General features: G+C 35.1%; 1 protein-coding gene across 1 annotated transcript; it reads right to left on the bottom strand.

The window, feature by feature from the left end:
• Positions 1-449: 449 nt before the first annotated feature.
• On the bottom strand, positions 450-21,109 carry LOC130648649 (uncharacterized). Its single transcript, XM_057454705.1, has 5 exons — positions 21,067-21,109; positions 20,662-21,010; positions 20,270-20,463; positions 823-2,509; positions 450-717 (listed from the first exon to the last, which is right to left on the bottom strand). The coding sequence occupies exons 1-5, from the start codon at positions 21,107-21,109 to the stop codon at positions 450-452; spliced, it is 2,541 nt and encodes an 846-aa protein (XP_057310688.1).
• Between the last annotated feature and the right edge of the window lie 4,542 nt (positions 21,110-25,651).

Here is a 25,651-nt window from a genome sequence, read left to right as displayed (position 1 = left end):
GCCGGCGATTAAACTTCTTTTATTCAGCGTCTCATTAAAAATGAAAATTTCCAAAACTTCGTAGCAACACAAGATTGCAAAGTATTTTCATAAAAATTACGACACGTTTTATTTTTGACATGTTTCGACTTTACCAAAGTCATCTTCAGAATATTATACAAAAGTTGATACATACACTCTTTATACAAAAATTTTTTCGAAAGTTATTTAAATATTTCCCAAAAGTACAATTTATATGAATTATACACAAGCTAATACATGTTGACAAAATAATATTAGATAAACTAACAAAAGTTAGTTAAATAAAATTTATATACACAATTTGTTTAAGACAATTAAATATTTCCCAAAAGTACAATTTTTTAATTTATTAAATGAATTTAAAATGCTAAATCAATATCTGAGTAACAAAAACGATATTGAACAAGCGGCTAATACAAAACATAAAATTAAACGGATAAATTGATGATGCAATGCTTAACTTGTTTATTGAGGTCTGGTTTCAACCAAGAAATATGCATACCCTCTTTGAGTTTCCTCTCCCAATCAGTGTCTGCATGATCCAAAATAGAAAAACAATTTTCGTTACATAGTAATTTGCAGTTAAGATTTGACTGCATATGCTTAAATATTTGTGAGTTTTTATCAGTTTTCAAATGTTCTTTAACTCTACTAGAAATGTGCCTGGTGGTTTCACCCACATAGCTAGCATTACAACTAGCACAAACAAATTTATACACAAGTCCAGATTTAAAAGATTCAGGAACTCGGTCCTTGCAAGAAAAATAATCTTTAATTTTACACGACTTAAAAACGAGGCACACATTGATTTCTTTACACATCTTATTGACAAGTTGATTGACTTTTTCTTTGGCAGTAATAGAGTACTTGCCAATAAAAGGCAATTTAAAATACCTCTTTTCTAATACATTAGTTGTCTCTGTAGTGACAGCTGTAGAAAAATTCTTATCAAGGTAATTTGAAATATGGCGGTTTACCAGTTTTGTAGGAAAAAAGTTTTTTCTCAAAATTTCAGTCAGAGCCTTAATATTAATGTCAAAGTGTTTCCAACTGTTGTTAATTTTGAAAGTCCTGTCAATTAGTGTTTTAATGAGACCTATTTTATATATTTTGGGAGTGAAACTAAAATAATTAGTTAAAAGGCCACTATAGGTTGACTTATGGAACACAGAAGTATAAAATTTGTCACTGGTGTTCTCAATTAAAATGTCAAGAAAAGGAAGTTTACCATTAACTTGTTTTTCTAAGGTAAATTTTATATTAGGGTGTCTCTGATTCAAGTATTCAAAAAAGGCCAACGCTTCACTTTCATCGTTAAATAAAGCAAAGATGTCATCCACATATCTACGGTAGTATGTTGGGCCACAACCCGAGTAATTTTTTATCCATTCCTTTTCTTTAACGCCCATGAAAAGATTCGCTAAAATAGGTGCCAGCGGCGAGCCCATGGCAACACCATCGACCTGTTCATACATTTCATTATTGAACAAAAAATTCGAGGATGACGTTGCAAAAACGAATAATTGTTTTAGTTCAGATTTTGTGATTTTGAGTTTACGATTTCCGGCAATTACAAGTTGAACTGCAAGATCTAATGTTTCATTCAATGGTATGTTCGTGAAAAGACTACAAACATCAAAAGAAACCATAAACTTGTCGTATTTACTCACCTTTTTTAATTCCTCAACGAAAGTGAAAGTATCTGCAGTACAGTAATCCTTGGGAATTACATCAGATAATAAACCACCTAAAAACTTGGCAAGTTGATAGTTGCATGTGCCTATAGAAGATATAATGGGCCTAAATTTAGGTAAATTTTCAAAAGATTTATGCATTTTAGGAAGGCCGTATATTCTGGCCGGTTGAGAACCACTGGGATATATATCGTTGTACACTTTGTCACTAAAAAAACCTTTTTTCTTTAAATTCCTAAGAAAACGTTGTAACTGTCCTTCTCTCTTCAATGTTGGATCTTCGTCGAGTTTTTTAAATTTAGTAGTATCTAAAATGATATCCAAGATGCCTTTTTCATAATCCTTTCTGTCTAAGATTACTACCCCATTTCCCTTGTCCGGCTTTAAAATAACAATATTGTTTTTCTTCAACTTTTTCAGGATACCATGTTTTTTGATAACTTCCCGACTGGGTCGGTAATCGTGGTAATAACTGTTCGCAATATGTGATAGGCTGGACTTTAAAAGATTATCATCATTTTTATCTTTCAAATTTGAGGACATAAATCGATAAATCATTTCAAACGAAACAAACACATCTGTTTTCCTAAGTGTTAGTGGTGGAATGGCAAAAGACAGACCATTTTTTAAAATTTCACTCTCATCATCAAGCAAATTGTACGAAGATAAATTGGTGACAATTTCGTCTGCTGTAAACGGTGGTGCGACGTTTTTAGTTAGACCTCTAAGTTTCTTCTCTTGGGTAAAAATGCATTTTCTAATACTTTTTTCAACACTTGTCACTACAGAGACAACTAATGTATTAGAAAAGAGGTATTTTAAATTGCCTTTTATTGGCAAGTACTCTATTACTGCCAAAGAAAAAGTCAATCAACTTGTCAATAAGATGTGTAAAGAAATCAATGTGTGCCTCGTTTTTAAGTCGTGTAAAATTAAAGATTATTTTTCTTGCAAGGACCGAGTTCCTGAATCTTTTAAATCTGGACTTGTGTATAAATTTGTTTGTGCTAGTTGTAATGCTAGCTATGTGGGTGAAACCACCAGGCACATTTCTAGTAGAGTTAAAGAACATTTGAAAACTGATAAAAACTCACAAATATTTAAGCATATGCAGTCAAATCTTAACTGCAAATTACTATGTAACGAAAATTGTTTTTCTATTTTGGATCATGCAGACACTGATTGGCAGAGGAAACTCAAAGAGGGTATGCATATTTCTTGGTTGAAACCAGACCTCAATAAACAAGTTAAGCATTGCATCATCAATTTATCCGTTTAATTTTATGTTTTGTATTAGCCGCTTGTTCAATATCGTTTTTGTTACTCAGATATTGATTTAGCATTTTAAATTCATTTAATAAATTAAAAAATTGTACTTTTGGGAAATATTTAATTGTCTTAAACAAATTGTGTATATAAATTTTATTTAACTAACTTTTGTTAGTTTATCTAATATTATTTTGTCAACATGTATTAGCTTGTGTATAATTCATATAAATTGTACTTTTGGGAAATATTTAAATAACTTTCGAAAAAATTTTTGTATAAAGAGTGTATGTATCAACTTTTGTATAATATTCTGAAGATGACTTTGGTAAAGTCGAAACATGTCAAAAATAAAACGTGTCGTAATTTTTATGAAAAATGAAAATATTTTTAAATACTACAAGTCTCATGGGCTTTAGTGGTGAAATAATAATTTAAAAAATCGTTCGGGAAATGAGTTTACACACTGGGTACTTTCTTTGTATACTTTTCACTATACGGGCCGAGTCCGGGATTTACGGGAAATCGCAGGTTTTCGTTTGCCGGCGATTAAACTTCTTTTATTCAGTGTCTCATCAAAAATGAAAACATTTTTGAAAACTACAAGTCTCATGCGTTTTAGTGGTGAAAAAATAATTTAAAAAATCGTTCGGGAAATGAGTTTACTCCCTGGGTACTTTCTTTGTATACTTTTGACTATGCGGGCCGAGTCCGGGGTTTACAGGAAATGGCGGGTTTTCGTTTTCCGGCGATTAAACTTCTTTTATTTAGCGTCTCACCAAAAATGAAAACATCTTTGAAAACTACAAGTCTCAAGCGTTTTAGTGGTGAAAAGATAATTTAAAAAATCGTTTTGGAAATGAGTTTACTCACAGGGTACTTTCTTTGTATACATTCGACTATACGGGCCAAGCCCGGGATTTACGGGAAATTGCGGGTTTTCGTTTGCCGGCGATTAAACCACTTTCAGTAAGCGTCTCATCAAAAATGAAAACATTTCTGAAAACTACAAGTCTCATGCGTTTTAGTGGTGAAAAAATAATTTAAAAATTCGTTCGGGAAATGAGTTTACTCACTGGGTACTTTCCTTGTATAGTTTTGACTATACGGGCCGAGTCCTGGATTTACGGGAAATCGCGGGTTTTCGTTTGCCGGCGATTAAACTTCTTTTATACAGCATCTCATCAAATATGAAAACATTTTTAAAAACTACAAGTCTCATGGGCTTTACTGGTGAAATAATAATTTAAAAAATCGTTTGGGAAATGAGTTTACTCCCTGGGTACTTTCTTTGTATACTTTTGACTATACGGGTCGAGTCCGGGATTTACGGGAAATCGCAGGTTTTCGTTTGCCGGCGATTAAACTTCTTTTATTCAGCGTCTCATCAAAAATGAAAACATTTTTGAAAACTACAAGTCTCATGGGCTTTAGTGGTGAAATAATAATTTAAAAAATCGTTCGGGAAATGAGTTTACTCCCTGGGTACTTTCTTTGTATACTTTTGACTATACGGGCCGAGTACGGGATTTACGGGAATCGCAGGTTTTCGTTTGCCGGCGATTAAACTTCTTTTATTCATCGTCTCATCAAAAATGAAAACTTTTTGAAAACTTCACGTCTCATGCGTTTTAGTGGTGAAAAAATAATTTAAAAAATCGTTCGGGAAATGAGTTTACACCCTGGGTACTTTCTTTGTATACTTTTGACTATACGGGCCGAGTCCGGGATTTACGGGAAATCGCAGGTTTTCGTTTGCCGGCGATTAAACTTCTTTTATTCAGCGTCTCATCAAAAATGAAAACATTTTTGAAAACTACAAGTCTCATACGTTTTAGTGGTGAAAAGATAATTTAAAAAATCGTTCGGGAAATGAGTTTACTCACTGGGTACTTTCCTTGTATACTTTTAACTATACGGGCCGAGTCCAGGATTTACGGGAAATCGCGGGTTTTCGTTTGCCGGCGATTAAACTTCTTTTATTCAGCGTCTCATCAAAAATGAAAACATTTTTAAAAACTACAAGTCTCATGGGCTTTAGTGGTGAAATAATAATTTAAATAATCGTTTGCGAAATGAGTTTACTCCCTGGGTACTTTCTTTGTATACTTTTGACTATACGGGCCGAGTCCAGGATTTACGGGAAATCGCAGGTTTTCGTTTGCCGGCGATTAAACTTCTTTTATTCAGCGTCTCATCAAAAATGAAAACATTTTTAAAAACTACAAGTCTCATGCGTTTTAGTGGTGAAAAAAAAATTTAAGAAATCGTTCGGGAAATGAGTTTACACCCTGGGTACTCTCTTTGTATACTTTTGACTATACGGGCCGAGTCCGGGATTTACTGGAAATCGCCGGTTTTCGTTTGCCGGCGATTAAACTTCTTTTATTCAGCGTCTCATCAAAAATGAAAACATTTTTAAAAACTACAAGTCTCATGGGCTTTAGTGGTGAAATAATAATTTAAAAAATCGTTCGGGAAATGAGTTTACACCCTAGGTACTTTCTTTGTATACATTCGACTATACGGGCCAAGCCCCGGATTTACGGGAAATCGCAGGTTTTCGTTTGCCGGCGATTAAACTTCTTTTATTTAGCGTCTCATCAAAAATGAAAACATTTTTAAATACTACAAGTCTCATGGGCTTTAGTGGTGAAATAATAATTTATAAAATCGTTCGGGAAATGAGTTTACACCCCGGGTACTTTCTTTGTATACCTTTGACTATACGGGCCGAGTCCGGGATTTACGGGAAATCTCAGGTTTTCGTTTGCCGGCGATTATACTTCTTTTATTCAGCGTCTCATCAAAAATGAAAACATCTTTGAAAACTACAAGTCTCATGCGTTTTAGTGGTGAAAAAATAATTTAAAAAATCGTTCGGGAAATGGGTTTACTCCCTGGGTACTTTCTTTGTATACTTTTGACTATACGGGCCGAGTCCGGGATTTACGGGAAGTCGCGGGTTTTTGTTTGCCGGCGATTAAACTTCTTTTATTCAGCGTCTCATCAAAAATGAAAATATTTTTAAATACTACAAGTCTCATGGGCTTTAGTGGTGAAATAATAATTTAAAAAATCGTTCGGGAAATGAGTTTACACACTGGGTACTTTCTTTGTATACTTTTCACTATACGGGCTGAGTCCGGGATTTACGGGAAATCGCAGGTTTTCGTTTGCCGGCGATTAAACTTCTTTTATTCAGAGTCTCATCAAAAATGAAAACATTTTTGAAAACTACAAGTCTCATGCGTTTTAGTGGTGCAAAAATAATTTAAAAAATCGTTCGGGAAATGAGTTTACTCCCTGGGTACTTTCTTTGTATACTTTTGACTATGCGGGCCGAGTCCGGGGTTTACAGGAAATGGCGGGTTTTCGTTTGCCGGCGATTAAACTTCTTTTATTTAGCGTCTCACCAAAAATGAAAACATTTTTGAAAACTACAAGTCTCAAGCGTTTTAGTGGTGAAAAGATAATTTAAAAAATCGTTTTGGAAATGAGTTTACTCACAGGGTACTTTCTTTGTATACATTCGACTATACGGGCCAAGCCCGGGATTTACGGGAAATTGCGGGTTTTCGTTTGCCGGCGATTAAACCACTTTCATTAAGCGTCTCATCAAAAATGAAAACATTTCTGAAAACTACAAGTCTCGTGCGTTTTAGTGGTGAAAAAATAATTTAAAAATTCGTTCGGGAAATGAGTTTACTCACAGGGTACTTTCTTTGTATACATTCGACTATACGGGCCAAGCCCGGGATTTACGGGAAATTGCGGGTTTTCGTTTGCCGGCGATTAAACCACTTTCATTAAGCGTCTCATCAAAAATGAAAACATTTCTGAAAACTACAAGTCTCGTGCGTTTTAGTGGTGAAAAAATAATTTAAAAATTCGTTCGGGAAATGAGTTTACTTACTGGGTACTTTCCTTGTATAGTTTTGACTATACGGGCCGAGTCCGGGATTTACGGGAAATCGCGGGTTTTCGTTTGCCGGCGATTAAACTTCTTTTATACAGCGTCTCATCAAAAATGAAAACATTTTTAAAAACTACAAGTCTCATGGGCTTTACTGGTGAAATAATAATTTAAAAAATCGTTCGGGAAATGAGTTTACTTCCTGGGTACTTTCTTTGTATACATTCGACTATACGGGCCAAGCCCCGGATTTACGGGAAGTCGCGGGATTTCGTTTGCCAGCGATTAAACCTCTTTTATTAAGCGTCTCATCAAAAATGAAAACATTTTTAAAAACTACAAGTCTCATGGGCTTTAGTGGTGAAATAATAATTTAAAAAATCGTTCGGGAAATGAGTTTACAACCCGGGTACTTTCTTTTTATACTTTTGACTATACGGGCCGAGTCCGGAATTTACGGGAAATCGCAGGTTTTCGTTTGCCGGCGATTAAACTTCTTTTATTTAGCGTCTCATCAAAAATGAAAATATTTTTAAATACTACAAGTCTCATGGGCTTTAGTGGTGAAATAATAATTTAAAAAATCGTTCGGGAAATGAGTTTACACCCCGGGTACTTTCTTTGTATACCTTTGACTATACGGGCCGAGTCCGGGATTTACGGGAAATCTCAGGTTTTCGTTTGCCGGCGATTATACTTCTTTTATTCAGCGTCTCATCAAAAATGAAAACATCTTTGAAAACTACAAGTCTCATGCGTTTTAGTGGTGAAATAATAATTTAAAAAATCGTTCGGGAAATGAGTTTACACACTGGGTACTTTCTTTGTATACTTTTCACTATACGGGCTGAGTCCGGGATTTACGGGAAATCGCAGGTTTTCGTTTGCCGGCGATTAAACTTCTTTTATTCAGCGTCTCATCAAAAATGAAAACATTTTTGAAAACTACAAGTCTCATGCGTTTTAGTGGTGCAAAAATAATTTAAAAAATCGTTCGGGAAATGAGTTTACTCCCTGGGTACTTTCTTTGTATACTTTTGACTATGCGGGCCGAGTCCGGGGTTTACGGGAAATCGCGGGTTTTCGTTTGCCGGCGATTAAACTTCTTTTATACAGCGTCTCATCAAAAATGAAAACATTTTTAAAAACTACAAGTCTCATGGGCTTTACTGGTGAAATAATAATTTAAAAAATCGTTCGGGAAATGGGTTTACTCCCTGGGTACTTTCTTTGTATAATTTTGACTATACGGGCCGAGTCCGGGATTTACGGGAAGTCGCGGGTTTTTGTTTGCCGGAGATTAAACTTCTTTTATTCAGCGTCTCATCAAAAATGAAAATATTTTTAAATACTACAAGTCTCATGGGCTTTAGTGGTGAAATAATAATTTAAAAAATCGTTCGGGAAATGAGTTTACACACTGGGTACTTTCTTTGTATACTTTTCACTATACGGGCTGAGTCCGGGATTTACGGGAAATCGCAGGTTTTCGTTTGCCGGCGATTAAACTTCTTTTATTCAGCGTCTCATCAAAAATGAAAACATTTTTGAAAACTACAAGTCTCATGCGTTTTAGTGGTGCAAAAATAATTTAAAAAATCGTTCGGGAAATGAGTTTACTCCCTGGGTACTTTCTTTGTATACTTTTGACTATGCGGGCCGAGTCCGGGGTTTACAGGAAATGGCGGGTTTTCGTTTGCCGGCGATTAAACTTCTTTTATTTAGCGTCTCACCAAAAATGAAAACATTTTTGAAAACTACAAGTCTCAAGCGTTTTAGTGGTGAAAAGATAATTTAAAAAATCGTTTTGGAAATGAGTTTACTCACAAGGTACTTTCTTTGTATACATTCGACTATACGGGCCAAGCCCGGGATTTACGGGAAATTGCGGGTTTTCGTTTGCCGGCGATTAAACCACTTTCATTAAGCGTCTCATCAAAAATGAAAACATTTCTGAAAACTACAAGTCTCGTGCGTTTTAGTGGTGAAAAAATAATTTAAAAATTCGTTCGGGAAATGAGTTTACTCACTGGGTACTTTCCTTGTATAGTTTTGACTATACGGGCCGAGTCCGGGATTTACGGGAAATCGCGGGATTTCGTTTGCCGGCGATTAAACTTCTTTTATACAGCGTCTCATCAAAAATGAAAACATTTTTTAAAACTACAAGTCTCATGGGCTTTACTGGTGAAATAATAATTTAAAAAATCGTTCGGGAAATGAGTTTACTTCCTGGGTACTTTCTTTGTATACATTCGACTATACGGGCCAAGCCCCGGATTTACGGGAAATCGCGGGATTTCGTTTGCCAGCGATTAAACCTCTTTTATTAAGCGTCTCATCAAAAATGAAAACATTTTTAAAAACTACAAGTCTCATGGGCTTTAGTGGTGAAATAATAATTTAAAAAATCGTTCGGGAAATGAGTTTACAACCCGGGTACTTTCTTTTTATACTTTTGACTATACGGGCCGAGTCCAGGATTTACGGGAAATCGCAGGTTTTCGTTTGCCGGCGATTAAACTTCTTTTATTTAGCGTCTCATCAAAAATGAAAATATTTTTAAATACTACAAGTCTCATGGGCTTTAGTGGTGAAATAATAATTTAAAAAATCGTTCGGGAAATGAGTTTACACCCCGGGTACTTTCTTTGTATACCTTTGACTATACGGACCGAGTCCGGGATTTACGGGAAATCTCAGGTTTTCGTTTGCCGGCGATTATACTTCTTTTATTCAGCGTCTCATCAAAAATGAAAACATCTTTGAAAACTACAAGTCTCATGCGTTTTAGTGGTGAAAAAATAATTTAAAAAATCGTTCGGGAAATGGGTTTACTCCCTGGGTACTTTCTTTGTATAATTTTGACTATACGGGCCGAGTCCGGGATTTACGGGAAGTCGCGGGTTTTTGTTTGCCGGCGATTAAACTTCTTTTATTCAGCGTCTCATTAAAAATGAAAATATTTTTAAATACTACAAGTCTCATGGGCTTTAGTGGTGAAATAATAATTTAAAAAATCGTTCGGGAAATGAGTTTACACACTGGGTACTTTCTTTGTATACTTTTCACTATACGGGCCGAGTCCGGGATTTACGGGAAATCGCAGGTTTTCGTTTGCCGGCGATTAAACTTCTTTTATTCAGCGTCTCATCAAAAATGAAAACATTTTTGAAAACTACAAGTCTCATGCGTTTTAGTGGTGAAAAAATAATTTAAAAAATCGTTCGGGAAATGAGTTTACTCCCTGGGTACTTTCTTTGTATACTTTTGACTATGCGGGCCGAGTCCGGGGTTTACAGGAAATGGCGGGTTTTCGTTTGCCGGCGATTAAACTTCTTTTATTTAGCGTCTCACCAAAAATGAAAACATTTTTGAAAACTACAAGTCTCAAGCGTTTTAGTGGTGAAAAGATAATTTAAAAAATCGTTTTGGAAATGAGTTTACTCACAGGGTACTTTCATTGTATACATTCGACTATACGGGCCAAGCCCGGGATTTACGGGAAATTGCGGGTTTTCGTTTGCCGGCTATTAAGCCACTTTCATTAAGCGTCTCATCAAAAATGAAAACATTTCTGAAAACTACAAGTCTCGTGCGTTTTAGTGGTGAAAAAATAATTTAAAAATTCGTTCGGGAAATGAGTTTACTCACTGGGTACTTTCCTTGTATAGTTTTGACTATACGGGCCGAGTCCGGGATTTACGGGAAATCGCGGGTTTTCGTTTGCCGGCGATTAAACTTCTTTTATACAGCGTCTCATCAAATATGAAAACATTTTTAAAAACTACAAGTCTCATGGGCTTTACTGGTGAAATAATAATTTAAAAAATCGTTTGGGAAATGAGTTTACTCCCTGGGTACTTTCTTTGTATACTTTTGACTATACGGGCCGAGTCCGGGATTTACGGGAAATCGCAGGTTTTCGTTTGCCGGCGATTAAACTTCTTTTATTCAGCGTCTCATCAAAAATGAAAACATTTTTGAAAACTACAAGTCTCATGCGTTTTAGTGGTGAAAAAATAATTTAAAAAATCGTTCGGGAAATGAGTTTACACCCTGGGTACTCTCTTTGCATACTTTTGACTATACGGGCCGAGTCGGGGATTTACGGGAAATCGCAGGTTTTCGTTTGCCGGCGATTAAACTTCTTTTATTCAGCGTCTCATCAAAAATGAAAACATTTTTGAAAACTACAAGTCTCATGCGTTTTAGTGGTAAAAAAATAATTTAAAAATTCGTTAGGGAAATGAGTTTACTCACTGGGTACTTTCCTTGTATACTTTTGACTATACGGGCGGAGACCGGGATTTACGGAAAATTGCGGGTTTTCGTTTGCCGGCGATTAAACTTCTTTTATTCAGCGTGTCATCAAAAATGAAAACATTTTTAAAAACTACAAGTCTCATGGGCTTTAGTGGTGAAATAATAATTTAAAAAATCGTTCGGGAAATGAGTTTACTCCCTGGGTACTTTCTTTGTATACTTTTGACTATACGGGCCGAGTACGGGATTTACGGGAATCGCAGGTTTTCGTTTGCCGGCGATTAAACTTCTTTTATTCATCGTCTCATCAAAAATGAAAACTTTTTGAAAACTACACGTCTCATGCGTTTTAGTGGTGAAAAAATAATTTAAAAAATCGTTCGGGAAATGAGTTTACACCCTGGGTACTTTCTTTGTATACTTTTGACTATACGGGCCGAGTCCGGGATTTACGGGAAATCGCAAGTTTTCGTTTGCCGGCGATTAAACTTCTTTTATTCAGCGTCTCATCAAAAATGAAAACATTTTTGAAAACTACAAGTCTCATACGTTTTAGTGGTGAAAAGATAATTTAAAAAATCGTTCGGGAAATGAGTTTACTCACTGGGTACTTTCCTTGTATACTTTTAACTATACGGGCCGAGTCCGGGATTTACGGGAAATCGCAGGTTTTCGTTTGCCGGCGATTAAACTTCTTTTATTCAGCGTCTCATCAAAAATGAAAACATTTTTAAAAACTACAAGTCTCATGGGCTTTAGTGGTGAAATAATAATTTAAAAAATCGTTTGCGAAATGAGTTTACTCCCTGGGTACTTTCTTTGTATACTTTTGACTATACGGGCCGAGTCCAGGATTTACGGGAAATCGCAGGTTTTCGTTTGCCGGCGATTAAACTTCTTTTATTCAGCGTCTCATCAAAAATGAAAACATTTTTAAAAACTACAAGTCTCAAGCGTTTTAGTGGTGAAAAGATAATTTAAAAAATCGTTTTGGAAATGAGTTTACTCACAGGGTACTTTCTTTGTATACATTCGACTATACGGGCCAAGCCCGGGATTTACGGGAAATTGCGGGTTTTCGTTTGCCGGCGATTAAACCACTTTCATTAAGCGTCTCATCAAAAATGAAAACATTTCTGAAAACTACAAGTCTCATGCGTTTTAGTGGTGAAAAAATAATTTAAAAATTCGTTCGGGAAATGAGTTTACTCACTGGGTACTTTCCTTGTATAGTTTTGACTATACGGGCCGAGTCCGGGATTTACGGGAAATCGCGGGTTTTCGTTTGCCGGCGATTAAACTTCTTTTATACAGCGTCTCATCAAATATGAAAACATTTTTAAAAACTACAAGTCTCATGGGCTTTACTGGTGAAATAATAATTTAAAAAATCGTTTGGGAAATGAGTTTACTCCCTGGGTACTTTCTTTGTATACTTTTGACTATACGGGCCGAGTCCGGGATTTACGGGAAATCGCAGGTTTTCGTTTGCCGGCGATTAAACTTCTTTTATTCAGCGTCTCATCAAAAATGAAAACATTTTTGAAAACTACAAGTCTCATGCGTTTTAGTGGTGAAAAAATAATTTAAAAAATCGTTCGGGAAATGAGTTTACACCCTGGGTACTCTCTTTGCATACTTTTGACTATACGGGCCGAGTCGGGGATTTACGGGAAATCGCAGGTTTTCGTTTGCCGGCGATTAAACTTCTTTTATTCAGCGTCTCATCAAAAATGAAAACATTTTTGAAAACTACAAGTCTCATGCGTTTTAGTGGTAAAAAAATAATTTAAAAATTCGTTAGGGAAATGAGTTTACTCACTGGGTACTTTCCTTGTATACTTTTGACTATACGGGCCGAGACCGGGATTTACGGGAAATTGCGGGTTTTCGTTTGCCGGCGATTAAACTTCTTTTATTCAGCGTGTCATCAAAAATGAAAACATTTTTAAAAACTACAAGTCTCATGGGCTTTAGTGGTGAAATAATAATTTAAAAAATCGTTCGGGAAATGAGTTTACTCCCTGGGTACTTTCTTTGTATACTTTTGACTATACGGGCCGAGTACGGGATTTACGGGAATCGCAGGTTTTCGTTTGCCGGCGATTAAACTTCTTTTATTCATCGTCTCATCAAAAATGAAAACTTTTTGAAAACTACACGTCTCATGCGTTTTAGTGGTGAAAAAATAATTTAAAAAATCGTTCGGGAAATGAGTTTACACCCTGGGTACTTTCTTTGTATACTTTTGACTATACGGGCCGAGTCCGGGATTTACGGGAAATCGCAGGTTTTCGTTTGCCGGCGATTAAACTTCTTTTATTCAGCGTCTCATCAAAAATGAAAACATTTTTGAAAACTACAAGTCTCATACGTTTTAGTGGTGAAAAGATAATTTAAAAAATCGTTCGGGAAATGAGTTTACTCACTGGGTACTTTCCTTGTATACTTTTAACTATACGGGCCGAGTCCGGGATTTACGGGAAATCGCGGGTTTTCGTTTGCCGGCGATTAAACTTCTTTTATTCAGCGTCTCATCAAAAATGAAAACATTTTTAAAAACTACAAGTCTCATGCGTTTTACTGGTGAATTAATAATTTAAAAAATCGTTTGGGAAATGAGTTTACTCCCTGGGTACTTTCTTTGTATACTTTTGACTATACGGGCCGAGTCCGGGATTTACGGAAAATCGCAGGTTTTCGTTTGCCGGCGATTAAACTTCTTTTATTCAGCGTCTCATCAAAAATGAAAACATTTTTGAAAACTACAAGTCTCATGCGTTTTAGTGGTGAAAAAATAAATTAAAAATTCGTTCGGGAAATGAGTTTACACCCTGGGTACTCTCTTTGTATACTTTTGACTATACGGGCCGAGTCCGGGATTTACGGGAAATCGCAGGTTTTCGTTTGCCGGCGATTAACTTCTTTTATTCAGCTTCTCATCAAAAATGAAAACATTTTTGAAAACTACAAGTCTCATGCGTTTTAGTGGTGAAAAAAAAATTTAAAAAATCGTTCGGGAAATGTGTTTACTTCCTGGGTACTTTCTTTTATACATTTGACTATACGGGCCGAGTCCGGGATTTACGGGAAATCTCAGGTTTTCGTTTGCCGGCGATTAAACTTCTTTTATTCAGCGTGTCATCAAAAATGGAAACATTTTTAAAAACTACAAGTCTCATGGGCTTTAGTGGTGAAATAATAATTTAAAAAATCGTTCGGGAAATGAGTTTACTCCCTGGGTACTTTCTTTGTATACTTTTGACTATACGGGCCGAGTACGGGATTTACGGGAATCGCAGGTTTTCGTTTGCCGGCGATTAAACTTCTTTTATTCATCGTCTCATCAAAAATGAAAACTTTTTGAAAACTACACGTCTCATGCGTTTTAGTGGTGAAAAAATAATTTAAAAAATCGTTCGGGAAATGAGTTTACACCCTGGGTACTTTCTTTGTATACTTTTGACTATACGGGCCGAGTCCGGGATTTACGGGAAATCGCAGGTTTTCGTTTGCCGGCGATTAAACTTCTTTTATTCAGCGTCTCATCAAAAATGAAAACATTTTTGAAAACTACAAGTCTCATACGTTTTAGTGGTGAAAAGATAATTTAAAAAATCGTTCGGGAAATGAGTTTACTCACTGGGTACTTTCCTTGTATACTTTTAACTATACGGGCCGAGTCCGGGATTTACGGGAAATCGCGGGTTTTCGTTTGCCGGCGATTAAACTTCTTTTATTCAGCGTCTCATCAAAAATGAAAACATTTTTAAAAACTACAAGTCTCATGCGTTTTACTGGTGAATTAATAATTTAAAAAATCGTTTGGGAAATGAGTTTACTCCCTGGGTACTTTCTTTGTATACTTTTGACTATACGGGCCGAGTCCGGGATTTACGGAAAATCGCAGGTTTTCGTTTGCCGGCGATTAAACTTCTTTTATTCAGCGTCTCATCAAAAATGAAAACATTTTTGAAAACTACAAGTCTCATGCGTTTTAGTGGTGAAAAAATAAATTAAAAATTCGTTCGGGAAATGAGTTTACACCCTGGGTACTCTCTTTGTATACTTTTGACTATACGGGCCGAGTCCGGGATTTACGGGAAATCGCAGGTTTTCGTTTGCCGGCGATTAACTTCTTTTATTCAGCTTCTCATCAAAAATGAAAACATTTTTGAAAACTACAAGTCTCATGCGTTTTAGTGGTGAAAAAAAAATTTAAAAAATCGTTCGGGAAATGTGTTTACTTCCTGGGTACTTTCTTTTATACATTTGACTATACGGGCCGAGTCCGGGATTTACGGGAAATCTCAGGTTTTCGTTTGCCGGCGATTAAACTTCTTTTATTCAGCGTCTCATCAAAAATGAAAACATTTTTGAAAACTACAAGTCTCATGCGTTTTAGTGGTGAAAAAATAAATTAAAAATTCGTTCGGGAAATGAGTTTACACCCTGGGTACTCTCTTTGTATACTTTTGACTATACGGGCCGAGTCCGGGATTTACGGGAAATCGCAGGTTTTCGTTTGCCGGCGATTAAACTTCTTTTATTTAGCGTCTCATCAAAAATGAAAATATTTTTAAATACTACAAGTCTCATGGGCTTTAGTGGTGAAATAATAATTTAAAAAATCGTTCGGGAAATGAGTTTACACCCCGGGTACTTTCTTTGTATACCTTTGACTATACGGGCCGAGTCCGGGATTTACGGGAAATCGCAGGTTTTCGTTTGCCGGCGATTAAACTTCTTTTATTCAGCGTCTCATCAAAAATGAAAACATTTTTGAAAACTACAAGTCTCATACGTTTTAGTGGTGAAAAGATAATTTAAAAAATCGTTCGGGAAATGAGTTTACTCACTGGGTACTTTCCTTGTATACTTTTAACTATACGGGCCGAGTCCGGGATTTACGGGAAATCGCGGGTTTTCGTTTGCCGGCGATTAAACTTCTTTTATTCAGCGTCTCATCAAAAATGAAAACATTTTTAAAAACTACAAGTCTCATGCGTTTTACTGGTGAATTAATAATTTAAAAAATCGTTTGGGAAATGAGTTTACTCCCTGGGTACTTTCTTTGTATACTTTTGACTATACGGGCCGAGTCCGGGATTTACGGAAAATCGCAGGTTTTCGTTTGCCGGCGATTAAACTTCTTTTATTCAGCGTCTCATCAAAAATGAAAACATTTTTGAAAACTACAAGTCTCATGCGTTTTAGTGGTGAAAAAATAAATTAAAAATTCGTTCGGGAAATGAGTTTACACCCTGGGTACTCTCTTTGTATACTTTTGACTATACGGGCCGAGTCCGGGATTTACGGGAAATCGCAGGTTTTCGTTTGCCGGCGATTAACTTCTTTTATTCAGCTTCTCATCAAAAATGAAAACATTTTTGAAAACTACAAGTCTCATGCGTTTTAGTGGTGAAAAAAAAATTTAAAAAATCGTTCGGGAAATGTGTTTACTTCCTGGGTACTTTCTTTTATACATTTGACTATACGGGCCGAGTCCGGGATTTACGGGAAATCTCAGGTTTTCGTTTGCCGGCGATTAAACTTCTTTTATTCAGCGTCTCATCAAAAATGAAAACATTTTTGAAAACTACAAGTCTCATGCGTTTTAGTGGTGAAAAAATAAATTAAAAATTCGTTCGGGAAATGAGTTTACACCCTGGGTACTCTCTTTGTATACTTTTGACTATACGGGCCGAGTCCGGGATTTACGGGAAATCGCAGGTTTTCGTTTGCCGGCGATTAAACTTCTTTTATTTAGCGTCTCATCAAAAATGAAAATATTTTTAAATACTACAAGTCTCATGGGCTTTAGTGGTGAAATAATAATTTAAAAAATCGTTCGGGAAATGAGTTTACACCCCGGGTACTTTCTTTGTATACCTTTGACTATACGGGCCGAGTCCGGGATTTACGGGAAATCTCAGGTTTTCGTTTGCCGGCGATTATACTTCTTTTATTCAGCGTCTCATCAAAAATGAAAACATCTTTGAAAACTACAAGTCTCATGCGTTTTAGTGGTGAAAAAATGATTTAAAAAATCGTTCGGGAAATGAGTTTACTCCCTGGGTACTTTCTTTGTATACTTTTGACTATACGGGCCGAGTCCGGGATTTACGGGAAGTCGCGGGTTTTTGTTTGCCGGCGATTAAACTTCTTTTATTCAGCGTCTTATCAAAAATGAAAATATTTTTAAATACTACAAGTCTCATGGGCTTTAGTGGTGAAATAATAATTTAAAAAATCGTTCGGGAAATGAGTTTACACCCTGGGTACTTTCTTTGTATACTTTTCACTATACGGGCCGAGTCCGGGATTTACGGGAAATCGCAGGTTTTCGTTTGCCGGCGATTAAACTTCTTTTATTTAGCGTCTCACCAAAAATGAAAACATTTTTGAAAACTACAAGTCTCATGCGTTTTAGTGGTGAAAAAATAATTTAAAAATTCGTGCGGGAAATGAGTTTACTCACTGGGTACTTTCCTTATATAGTTTTGACTATACGGGCCGAGTCCGGGATTTACGGGAAATCGCGGGTTTTCGTTTGCCGGCGATTAAACTTCTTTTATTCAGCGTCTCATCAAAAATGAAAACATTTTTAAAAACTACAAGTCTCATGGGCTTTACTGGTGAAATAATAATTTAAAAAATCGTTTGGGAAATGAGTTTACTCCCTGGGTACTTTCTTTGTATACTTTTGACTATACGGGCCGAGTCCGGGATTTACGGGCAATCGCAGGTTTTCGTTTGCCGGCGATTAAACTTCTTTTATTCAGCGTCTCATCAAAAATGAAAACATTTTTGAAAACTACAAGTCTCATGCGTTTTAGTGGTGAAAAAATAATTTAAAAAATCGTTCGGGAAATGAGTTTACACCCTGGGTACTCTCTTTGCATACTTTTGACTATACGGGCCGAGTCGGGGATTTGCGGGAAATCGCAGGTTTTCGTTTGCCGGCGATTAAACTTCTTTTATTCAGCGTCTCATCAAAAATGAAAACATTTTTGAAAACTACAAGTCTCATGCGTTTTAGTGGTAAAAAAATAATTTAAAAATTCGTTAGGGAAATGAGTTTACTCACTGGGTACTTTCCTTGTATACTTTTGACTATACGGGCCGAGACCGGGATTTACGGGAAATTGCGGGTTTTCGTTTGCCGGCGATTAAACTTCTTTTATTCAGCGTCTCATCAAAAATGAAAACATTTTTAAAAACTACAAGTCTCATGGGCTTTAGTGGTGAAATAATAATTTAAAAAATCGTTCGGGAAATGAGTTTACTCCCTGGGTACTTTCTTTGTATACTTTTGACTATACGGGCCGAGTACGGGATTTACGGGAAATCGCAGGTTTTCGTTTGCCGGCGATTAAACTTCTTTTATTCATCGTCTCATCAAAAATGAAAACATTTTTGAAAACTACACGTCTCATGCGTTTTAGTGGTGAAAAAATAATTTAAAAAATCGTTCGGGAAATGAGTTTACACCCTGGGTACTTTCTTTGTATACTTTTGACTATACGGGCCGAGTCCGGGATTTACGGGAAATCGCAGGTTTTCGTTTGCCGGCGATTAAACTTCTTTTATTCAGCGTCTCATCAAAAATGAAAACATTTTTGAAAACTACAAGTCTCATACGTTTTAGTGGTGAAAAGATAATTTAAAAATTCGTTCGGGAAATGAGTTTACTCACTGGGTACTTTCCTTGTATACTTTTAACTATACGGGCCGAGTCCGGGATTTACGGGAAATCGCGGGTTTTCGTTTGCCGGCGATTAAACTTCTTTTATTCAGCGTCTCATCAAAAATGAAAACATTTTTGAAAACTACACGTCTCATGCGTTTTAGTGGTGAAAAAATAAGTTAAAAAATCGTTCGGGAAATGAGTTTACACCCTGGGTACTTTCTTTGTATACTTTTGACTATACGGGCCGAGTCCGGGATTTACGGGAAATCGCAGGTTTTCGTTTGCCGGCGATTAAACTTCTTTTATTCAGCGTCTCATCAAAAATGAAAACATTTTTGAAAACTACAAGTCTCATGCGTTTTAGTGGTGAAAAAAAAATTTAAAAAATCGTTCGGGAAATGAGTTTACTTCCTGGGTACTTTCTTTTATACATTCGACTATACGGGCCAAGCCCGGGATTTACGGGAAATCGCGGGATTTCGTTTGCCGGCGATTAAACCTCTTTTATTAAGCGTCTCATCAAAAATGAAAACATTTTTAAAAATACAAGTCTCATGGGCTTTAGTGGTGAAATAATAATTTAAAAAATCGTTCGGGAAATGAGTTTACTTCCTGGGTACTTTCTTTGTATACATTCGACTATACGGGCCAAGCCCCGGATTTACGGGAAATCGCGGGATTTCGTTTGCCGGCGATTAAACCTCTTTTATTAAGCGTCTCATCAAAAATGAAAACATTTTTAAAAACTACAAGTCTCATGCGTTTTAGTGGTGAAATAATAACTTAAAAAATCGTTCGGGAAATGAGTTTACACCCCGGGTACTTTCTTTGTATACTTTTGACTATACGGGCCGAGTCCGGGATTTACGGGAAGTCGCCGGTTTTTGTTTGCCGGCGATTAAACTTCTTTTATTCAGCGTCTCATTAAAAATGAAAATTTCCAAAACTTCGTAGCAACACAAGATTGCAAAGTATTTTCATAAAAATTACGACACGTTTTATTTTTGACATGTTTCGACTTTACCAAAGTCATCTTCAGAATATTATACAAAAGTTGATACATACACTCTTTATACAAAAATTTTTTCGAAAGTTATTTAAATATTTCCCAAAAGTACAATTTATATGAATTATACACAAGCTAATACATGTTGACAAAATAATATTAGATAAACTAACAAAAGTTAGTTAAATAAAATTTATATACACAATTTGTTTAAGACAATTAAATATTTCCCAAAAGTACAATTTTTTAATTTATTAAATGAATTTAAAATGCTAAATCAATATCTGAGTAACAAAAACGATATTGAACAAGCGGCTAATACAAAACATAAAATTAAACGGATAAATTGATGATGCAATGCTTAACTTGTTTATTGAGGTCTGGTTTCAACCAAGAAATATGCATACCCTCTTTGAGTTTCCTCTGCCAATCAGTGTCTGCATGATCCAAAATAGAAAAACAATTTTCGTTACATAGTAATTTGCAGTTAAGATTTGACTGCATATGCTTAAATATTTGTGAGTTTTTATCAGTTTTCAAATGTTCTTTAACTCTACTAGAAATGTGCCTGGTGGTTTCACCCACATAGCTAGCATTACAACTAGCACAAACAAATTTATACACAAGTCCAGATTTAAAAGATTCAGGAACTCGGTCCTTGCAAGAAAAATAATCTTTAATTTTACACGACTTAAAAACGAGGCACACATTGATTTCTTTACACATCTTATTGACAAGTTGATTGACTTTTTCTTTGGCAGTAATAGAGTACTTGCCAATAAAAGGCAATTTAAAATACCTCTTTTCTAATACATTAGTTGTCTCTGTAGTGACAGCTGTAGAAAAATTCTTATCAAGGTAATTTGAAATATGGCGGTTTACCAGTTTTGTAGGAAAAAAGTTTTTTTTCAAAATTTCAGTCAGAGCCTTAATATTAATGTCAAAGTGTTTCCAACTGTTGTTAATTTTGAAAGTCCTGTCAATTAGTGTTTTAATGAGGCCTATTTTATATATTTTGGGAGTGAAACTAAAATAATTAGTTAAAAGGCCACTATAGGTTGACTTATGGAACACAGAAGTATAAAATTTGTCACTGGTGTTCTCAATTAAAATGTCAAGAAAAGGAAGTTTACCATTAACTTGTTTTTCTAAGGTAAATTTTATATTAGGGTGTCTCTGATTCAAGTATTCAAAAAAGGCCAACGCTTCACTTTCATCGTTAAATAAAGCAAAGATGTCATCCACATATCTACGGTAGTATGTTGGGCCACAACCCGAGTAATTTTTTATTCATTCCTTTTCTTTAACGCCCATGAAAAGATTCGCTAAAATAGGTGCCAGCGGCGAGCCCATGGCAACACCATCGACCTGTTCATACATTTCATTATTGAACAAAAAATTCGAGGATGACGTTGCAAAAACGAATAATTGTTTTAGTTCAGATTTTGTGATTTTGAGTTTACGATTTCCGGCAATTACAAGTTGAACTGCAAGATCTAATGTTTCATTCAATGGTATGTTCGTGAAAAGACTACAAACATCAAAAGAAACCATAAACTTGTCGTATTTACTCACCTTTTTTAATTCCTCAACGAAAGTGAAAGTATCTGCAGTACAGTAATCCTTGGGAATTACATCAGATAATAAACCACCTAAAAACTTGGCAAGTTGATAGTTGCATGTGCCTATAGAAGATATAATGGGCCTAAATTTAGGTAAATTTTCAAAAGATTTATGCATTTTAGGAAGGCCGTATATTCTGGCCGGTTGAGAACCACTGGGATATATATCGTTGTACACTTTGTCACTAAAAAAACCTTTTTTCTTTAAATTCCTAAGAAAACGTTGTAACTGTCCTTCTCTCTTCAATGTTGGATCTTCGTCGAGTTTTTTAAATTTAGTAGTATCTAAAATGATATCCAAGATGCCTTTTTCATAATCCTTTCTGTCTAAGATTACTACCCCATTTCCCTTGTCCGGCTTTAAAATAACAATATTGTTTTTCTTCAACTTTTTCAGGATACCATGTTTTTTGATAACTTCCCAACTGGGTCGGTAATCGTGGTAATAACTGTTCGCAATATGTGATAGGCTGGACTTTAAAAGATTATCATCATTTTTATCTTTCAAATTTGAGGACATAAATCGATAAATCATTTCAAACGAAACAAACACATCTGTTTTCCTAAGTGTTAGTGGTGGAATGGCAAAAGACAGACCATTTTTTAAAATTTCACTCTCATCATCAAGCAAATTGTACGAAGATAAATTGGTGACAATTTCGTCTGCTGTAAACGGTGGTGCGACGTTTTTAGTTAGACCTCTAAGTTTCTTCTCTTGGGTAAAAATGCATTTTCTAATACTTTTTTCAACACTTTTCTCGGCTGCTTTCCGTAAAATATAGAAATCTATAGAATTCAAGGTATCACTAAGAGATTGGACGTGATTTACATAATCTTTTCCTAACTTGATTCGTTCTTTTTCTCCTTTGTGAATGGCACTTTTCAGTAAGCGTTTACGTATTAATCGCCCATCATTAAAATTGGTGTGTGGTAAATTAAAACATAAAAACTTCGGTGTAACATTAAATGACTGACAGTTTCTTAAGAAAGTTAAATCCAAATTCTTCTTTTCAACTTTGTGTGATAACTTTTCGTACTTACGTAAGTCTCCGACTGTAAGCTGTCCGTTATACTTGTGCGCAATATCAAATATTATATTTCCAAAACTTCGTAGCAACACAAGATTGCAAAGTATTTTCATAAAAATTACGACACGTTTTATTTTTGACATGTTTCGACTTTACCAAAGTCATCTTCAGAATATTATACAAAAGTTGATACATACACTCTTTATACAAAAATTTTTTCGAAAGTTATTTAAATATTTCCCAAAAGTACAATTTATATGAATTATACACAAGCTAATACATGTTGACAAAATAATATTAGATAAACTAACAAAAGTTAGTTAAATAAAATTTATATACACAATTTGTTTAAGACAATTAAATATTTCCCAAAAGTACAATTTTTTAATTTATTAAATGAATTTAAAATGCTAAATCAATATCTGAGTAACAAAAACGATATTGAACAAGCGGCTAATACAAAACATAAAATTAAACGGATAAATTGATGATGCAATGCTTAACTTGTTTATTGAGGTCTGGTTTCAACCAAGAAATATGCATACCCTCTTTGAGTTTCCTCTCCCAATCAGTGTCTGCATGATCCAAAATAGAAAAACAATTTTCGTTACATAGTAATTTGCAGTTAAGATTTGACTGCATATGCTTAAATATTTGTGAGTTTTTATCAGTTTTCAAATGTTCTTTAACTCTACTAGAAATGTGCCTGGTGGTTTCACCCACATAGCTAGCATTACAACTAGCACAAACAAATTTATACACAAGTCCAGATTTAAAAGATTCAGGAACTCGGTCCTTGCAAGAAAAATAATCTTTAATTTTACACGACTTAAAAACGAGGCACACATTGATTTCTTTACACATCTTATTGACAAGTTGATTGACTTTTTCTTTGGCAGTAATAGAGTACTTGCCAATAAAAGGCAATTTAAAATACCTCTTTTCTAATACATTAGTTGTCTCTGTAGTGACAGCTGTAGAAAAATTCTTATCAAGGTAATTTGAAATATGGCGGTTTACCAGTTTTGTAGGAAAAAAGTTTTTTCTCAAAATTTCAGTCAGAGCCTTAATATTAATGTCAAAGTGTTTCCAACTGTTGTTAATTTTGAAAGTCCTGTCAATTAGTGTTTTAATGAGACCTATTTTATATATTTTGGGAGTGAAACTAAAATAATTAGTTAAAAGGCCACTATAGGTTGACTTATGGAACACAGAAGTATAAAATTTGTCACTGGTGTTCTCAATTAAAATGTCAAGAAAAGGAAGTTTACCATTAACTTGTTTTTCTAAGGTAAATTTTATATTAGGGTGTCTCTGATTCAAGTATTCAAAAAAGGCCAACGCTTCACTTTCATCGTTAAATAAAGCAAAGATGTCATCCACATATCTACGGTAGTATGTTGGGCCACAACCCGAGTAATTTTTTATCCATTCCTTTTCTTTAACGCCCATGAAAAGATTCGCTAAAATAGGTGCCAGCGGCGAGCCCATGGCAACACCATCGACCTGTTCATACATTTCATTATTGAACAAAAAATTCGAGGATGACGTTGCAAAAACGAATAATTGTTTTAGTTCAGATTTTGTGATTTTGAGTTTACGATTTCCGGCAATTACAAGTTGAACTGCAAGATCTAATGTTTCATTCAATGGTATGTTCGTGAAAAGACTACAAACATCAAAAGAAACCATAAACTTGTCGTATTTACTCACCTTTTTTAATTCCTCAACGAAAGTGAAAGTATCTGCAGTACAGTAATCCTTGGGAATTACATCAGATAATAAACCACCTAAAAACTTGGCAAGTTGATAGTTGCATGTGCCTATAGAAGATATAATGGGCCTAAATTTAGGTAAATTTTCAAAAGATTTATGCATTTTAGGAAGGCCGTATATTCTGGCCGGTTGAGAACCACTGGGATATATATCGTTGTACACTTTGTCACTAAAAAAACCTTTTTTCTTTAAATTCCTAAGAAAACGTTGTAACTGTCCTTCTCTCTTCAATGTTGGATCTTCGTCGAGTTTTTTAAATTTAGTAGTATCTAAAATGATATCCAAGATGCCTTTTTCATAATCCTTTCTGTCTAAGATTACTACCCCATTTCCCTTGTCCGGCTTTAAAATAACAATATTGTTTTTCTTCAACTTTTTCAGGATACCATGTTTTTTGATAACTTCCCGACTGGGTCGGTAATCGTGGTAATAACTGTTCGCAATATGTGATAGGCTGGACTTTAAAAGATTATCATCATTTTTATCTTTCAAATTTGAGGACATAAATCGATAAATCATTTCAAACGAAACAAACACATCTGTTTTCCTAAGTGTTAGTGGTGGAATGGCAAAAGACAGACCATTTTTTAAAATTTCACTCTCATCATCAAGCAAATTGTACGAAGATAAATTGGTGACAATTTCGTCTGCTGTAAACGGTGGTGCGACGTTTTTAGTTAGACCTCTAAGTTTCTTCTCTTGGGTAAAAATGCATTTTCTAATACTTTTTTCAACACTTGTCACTACAGAGACAACTAATGTATTAGAAAAGAGGTATTTTAAATTGCCTTTTATTGGCAAGTACTCTATTACTGCCTAAGAAAAAGTCAATCAACTTGTCAATAAGATGTGTAAAGAAATCAATGTGTGCCTCGTTTTTAAGTCGTGTAAAATTAAAGATTATTTTTCTTGCAAGGACCGAGTTCCTGAATCTTTTAAATCTGGACTTGTGTATAAATTTGTTTGTGCTAGTTGTAATGCTAGCTATGTGGGTGAAACCACCAGGCACATTTCTAGTAGAGTTAAAGAACATTTGAAAACTGATAAAAACTCACAAATATTTAAGCATATGCAGTCAAATCTTAACTGCAAATTACTATGTAACGAAAATTGTTTTTCTATTTTGGATCATGCAGACACTGATTGGGAGAGGAAACTCAAAGAGGGTATGCATATTTCTTGGTTGAAACCAGACCTCAATAAACAAGTTAAGCATTGCATCATCAATTTATCCGTTTAATTTTATGTTTTGTATTAGCCGCTTGTTCAATATCGTTTTTGTTACTCAGATATTGATTTAGCATTTTAAATTCATTTAATAAATTAAAAAATTGTACTTTTGGGAAATATTTAATTGTCTTAA

This window comes from Hydractinia symbiolongicarpus, chromosome 7 (genome assembly GCF_029227915.1).
Source record: "Hydractinia symbiolongicarpus strain clone_291-10 chromosome 7, HSymV2.1, whole genome shotgun sequence".
Lineage (NCBI taxonomy): Eukaryota > Metazoa > Cnidaria > Hydrozoa > Anthoathecata > Hydractiniidae > Hydractinia > Hydractinia symbiolongicarpus.
This window is presented reverse-complemented; position numbering and strand designations above follow the sequence as displayed.

Coding starts and splice junctions, on each gene's coding strand:
- LOC130648649 (XM_057454705.1), bottom strand. CDS start 21,109: ATGTGGATGACATCTTTGCTTTATTTAACGATGAAAGTGAAGC. Junction 21,011..21,066: donor TTTAACGATGAAAGTGAAGC/GTTGGCCTTTTT, acceptor AATTTACCTTAG/AAAAACAAGTTAATGGTAAA. Junction 2,510..20,269: donor GCAGAGGAAACTCAAAGAGG/GTATGCATATTT, acceptor CTAATACATTAG/TTGTCTCTGTAGTGACAAGT.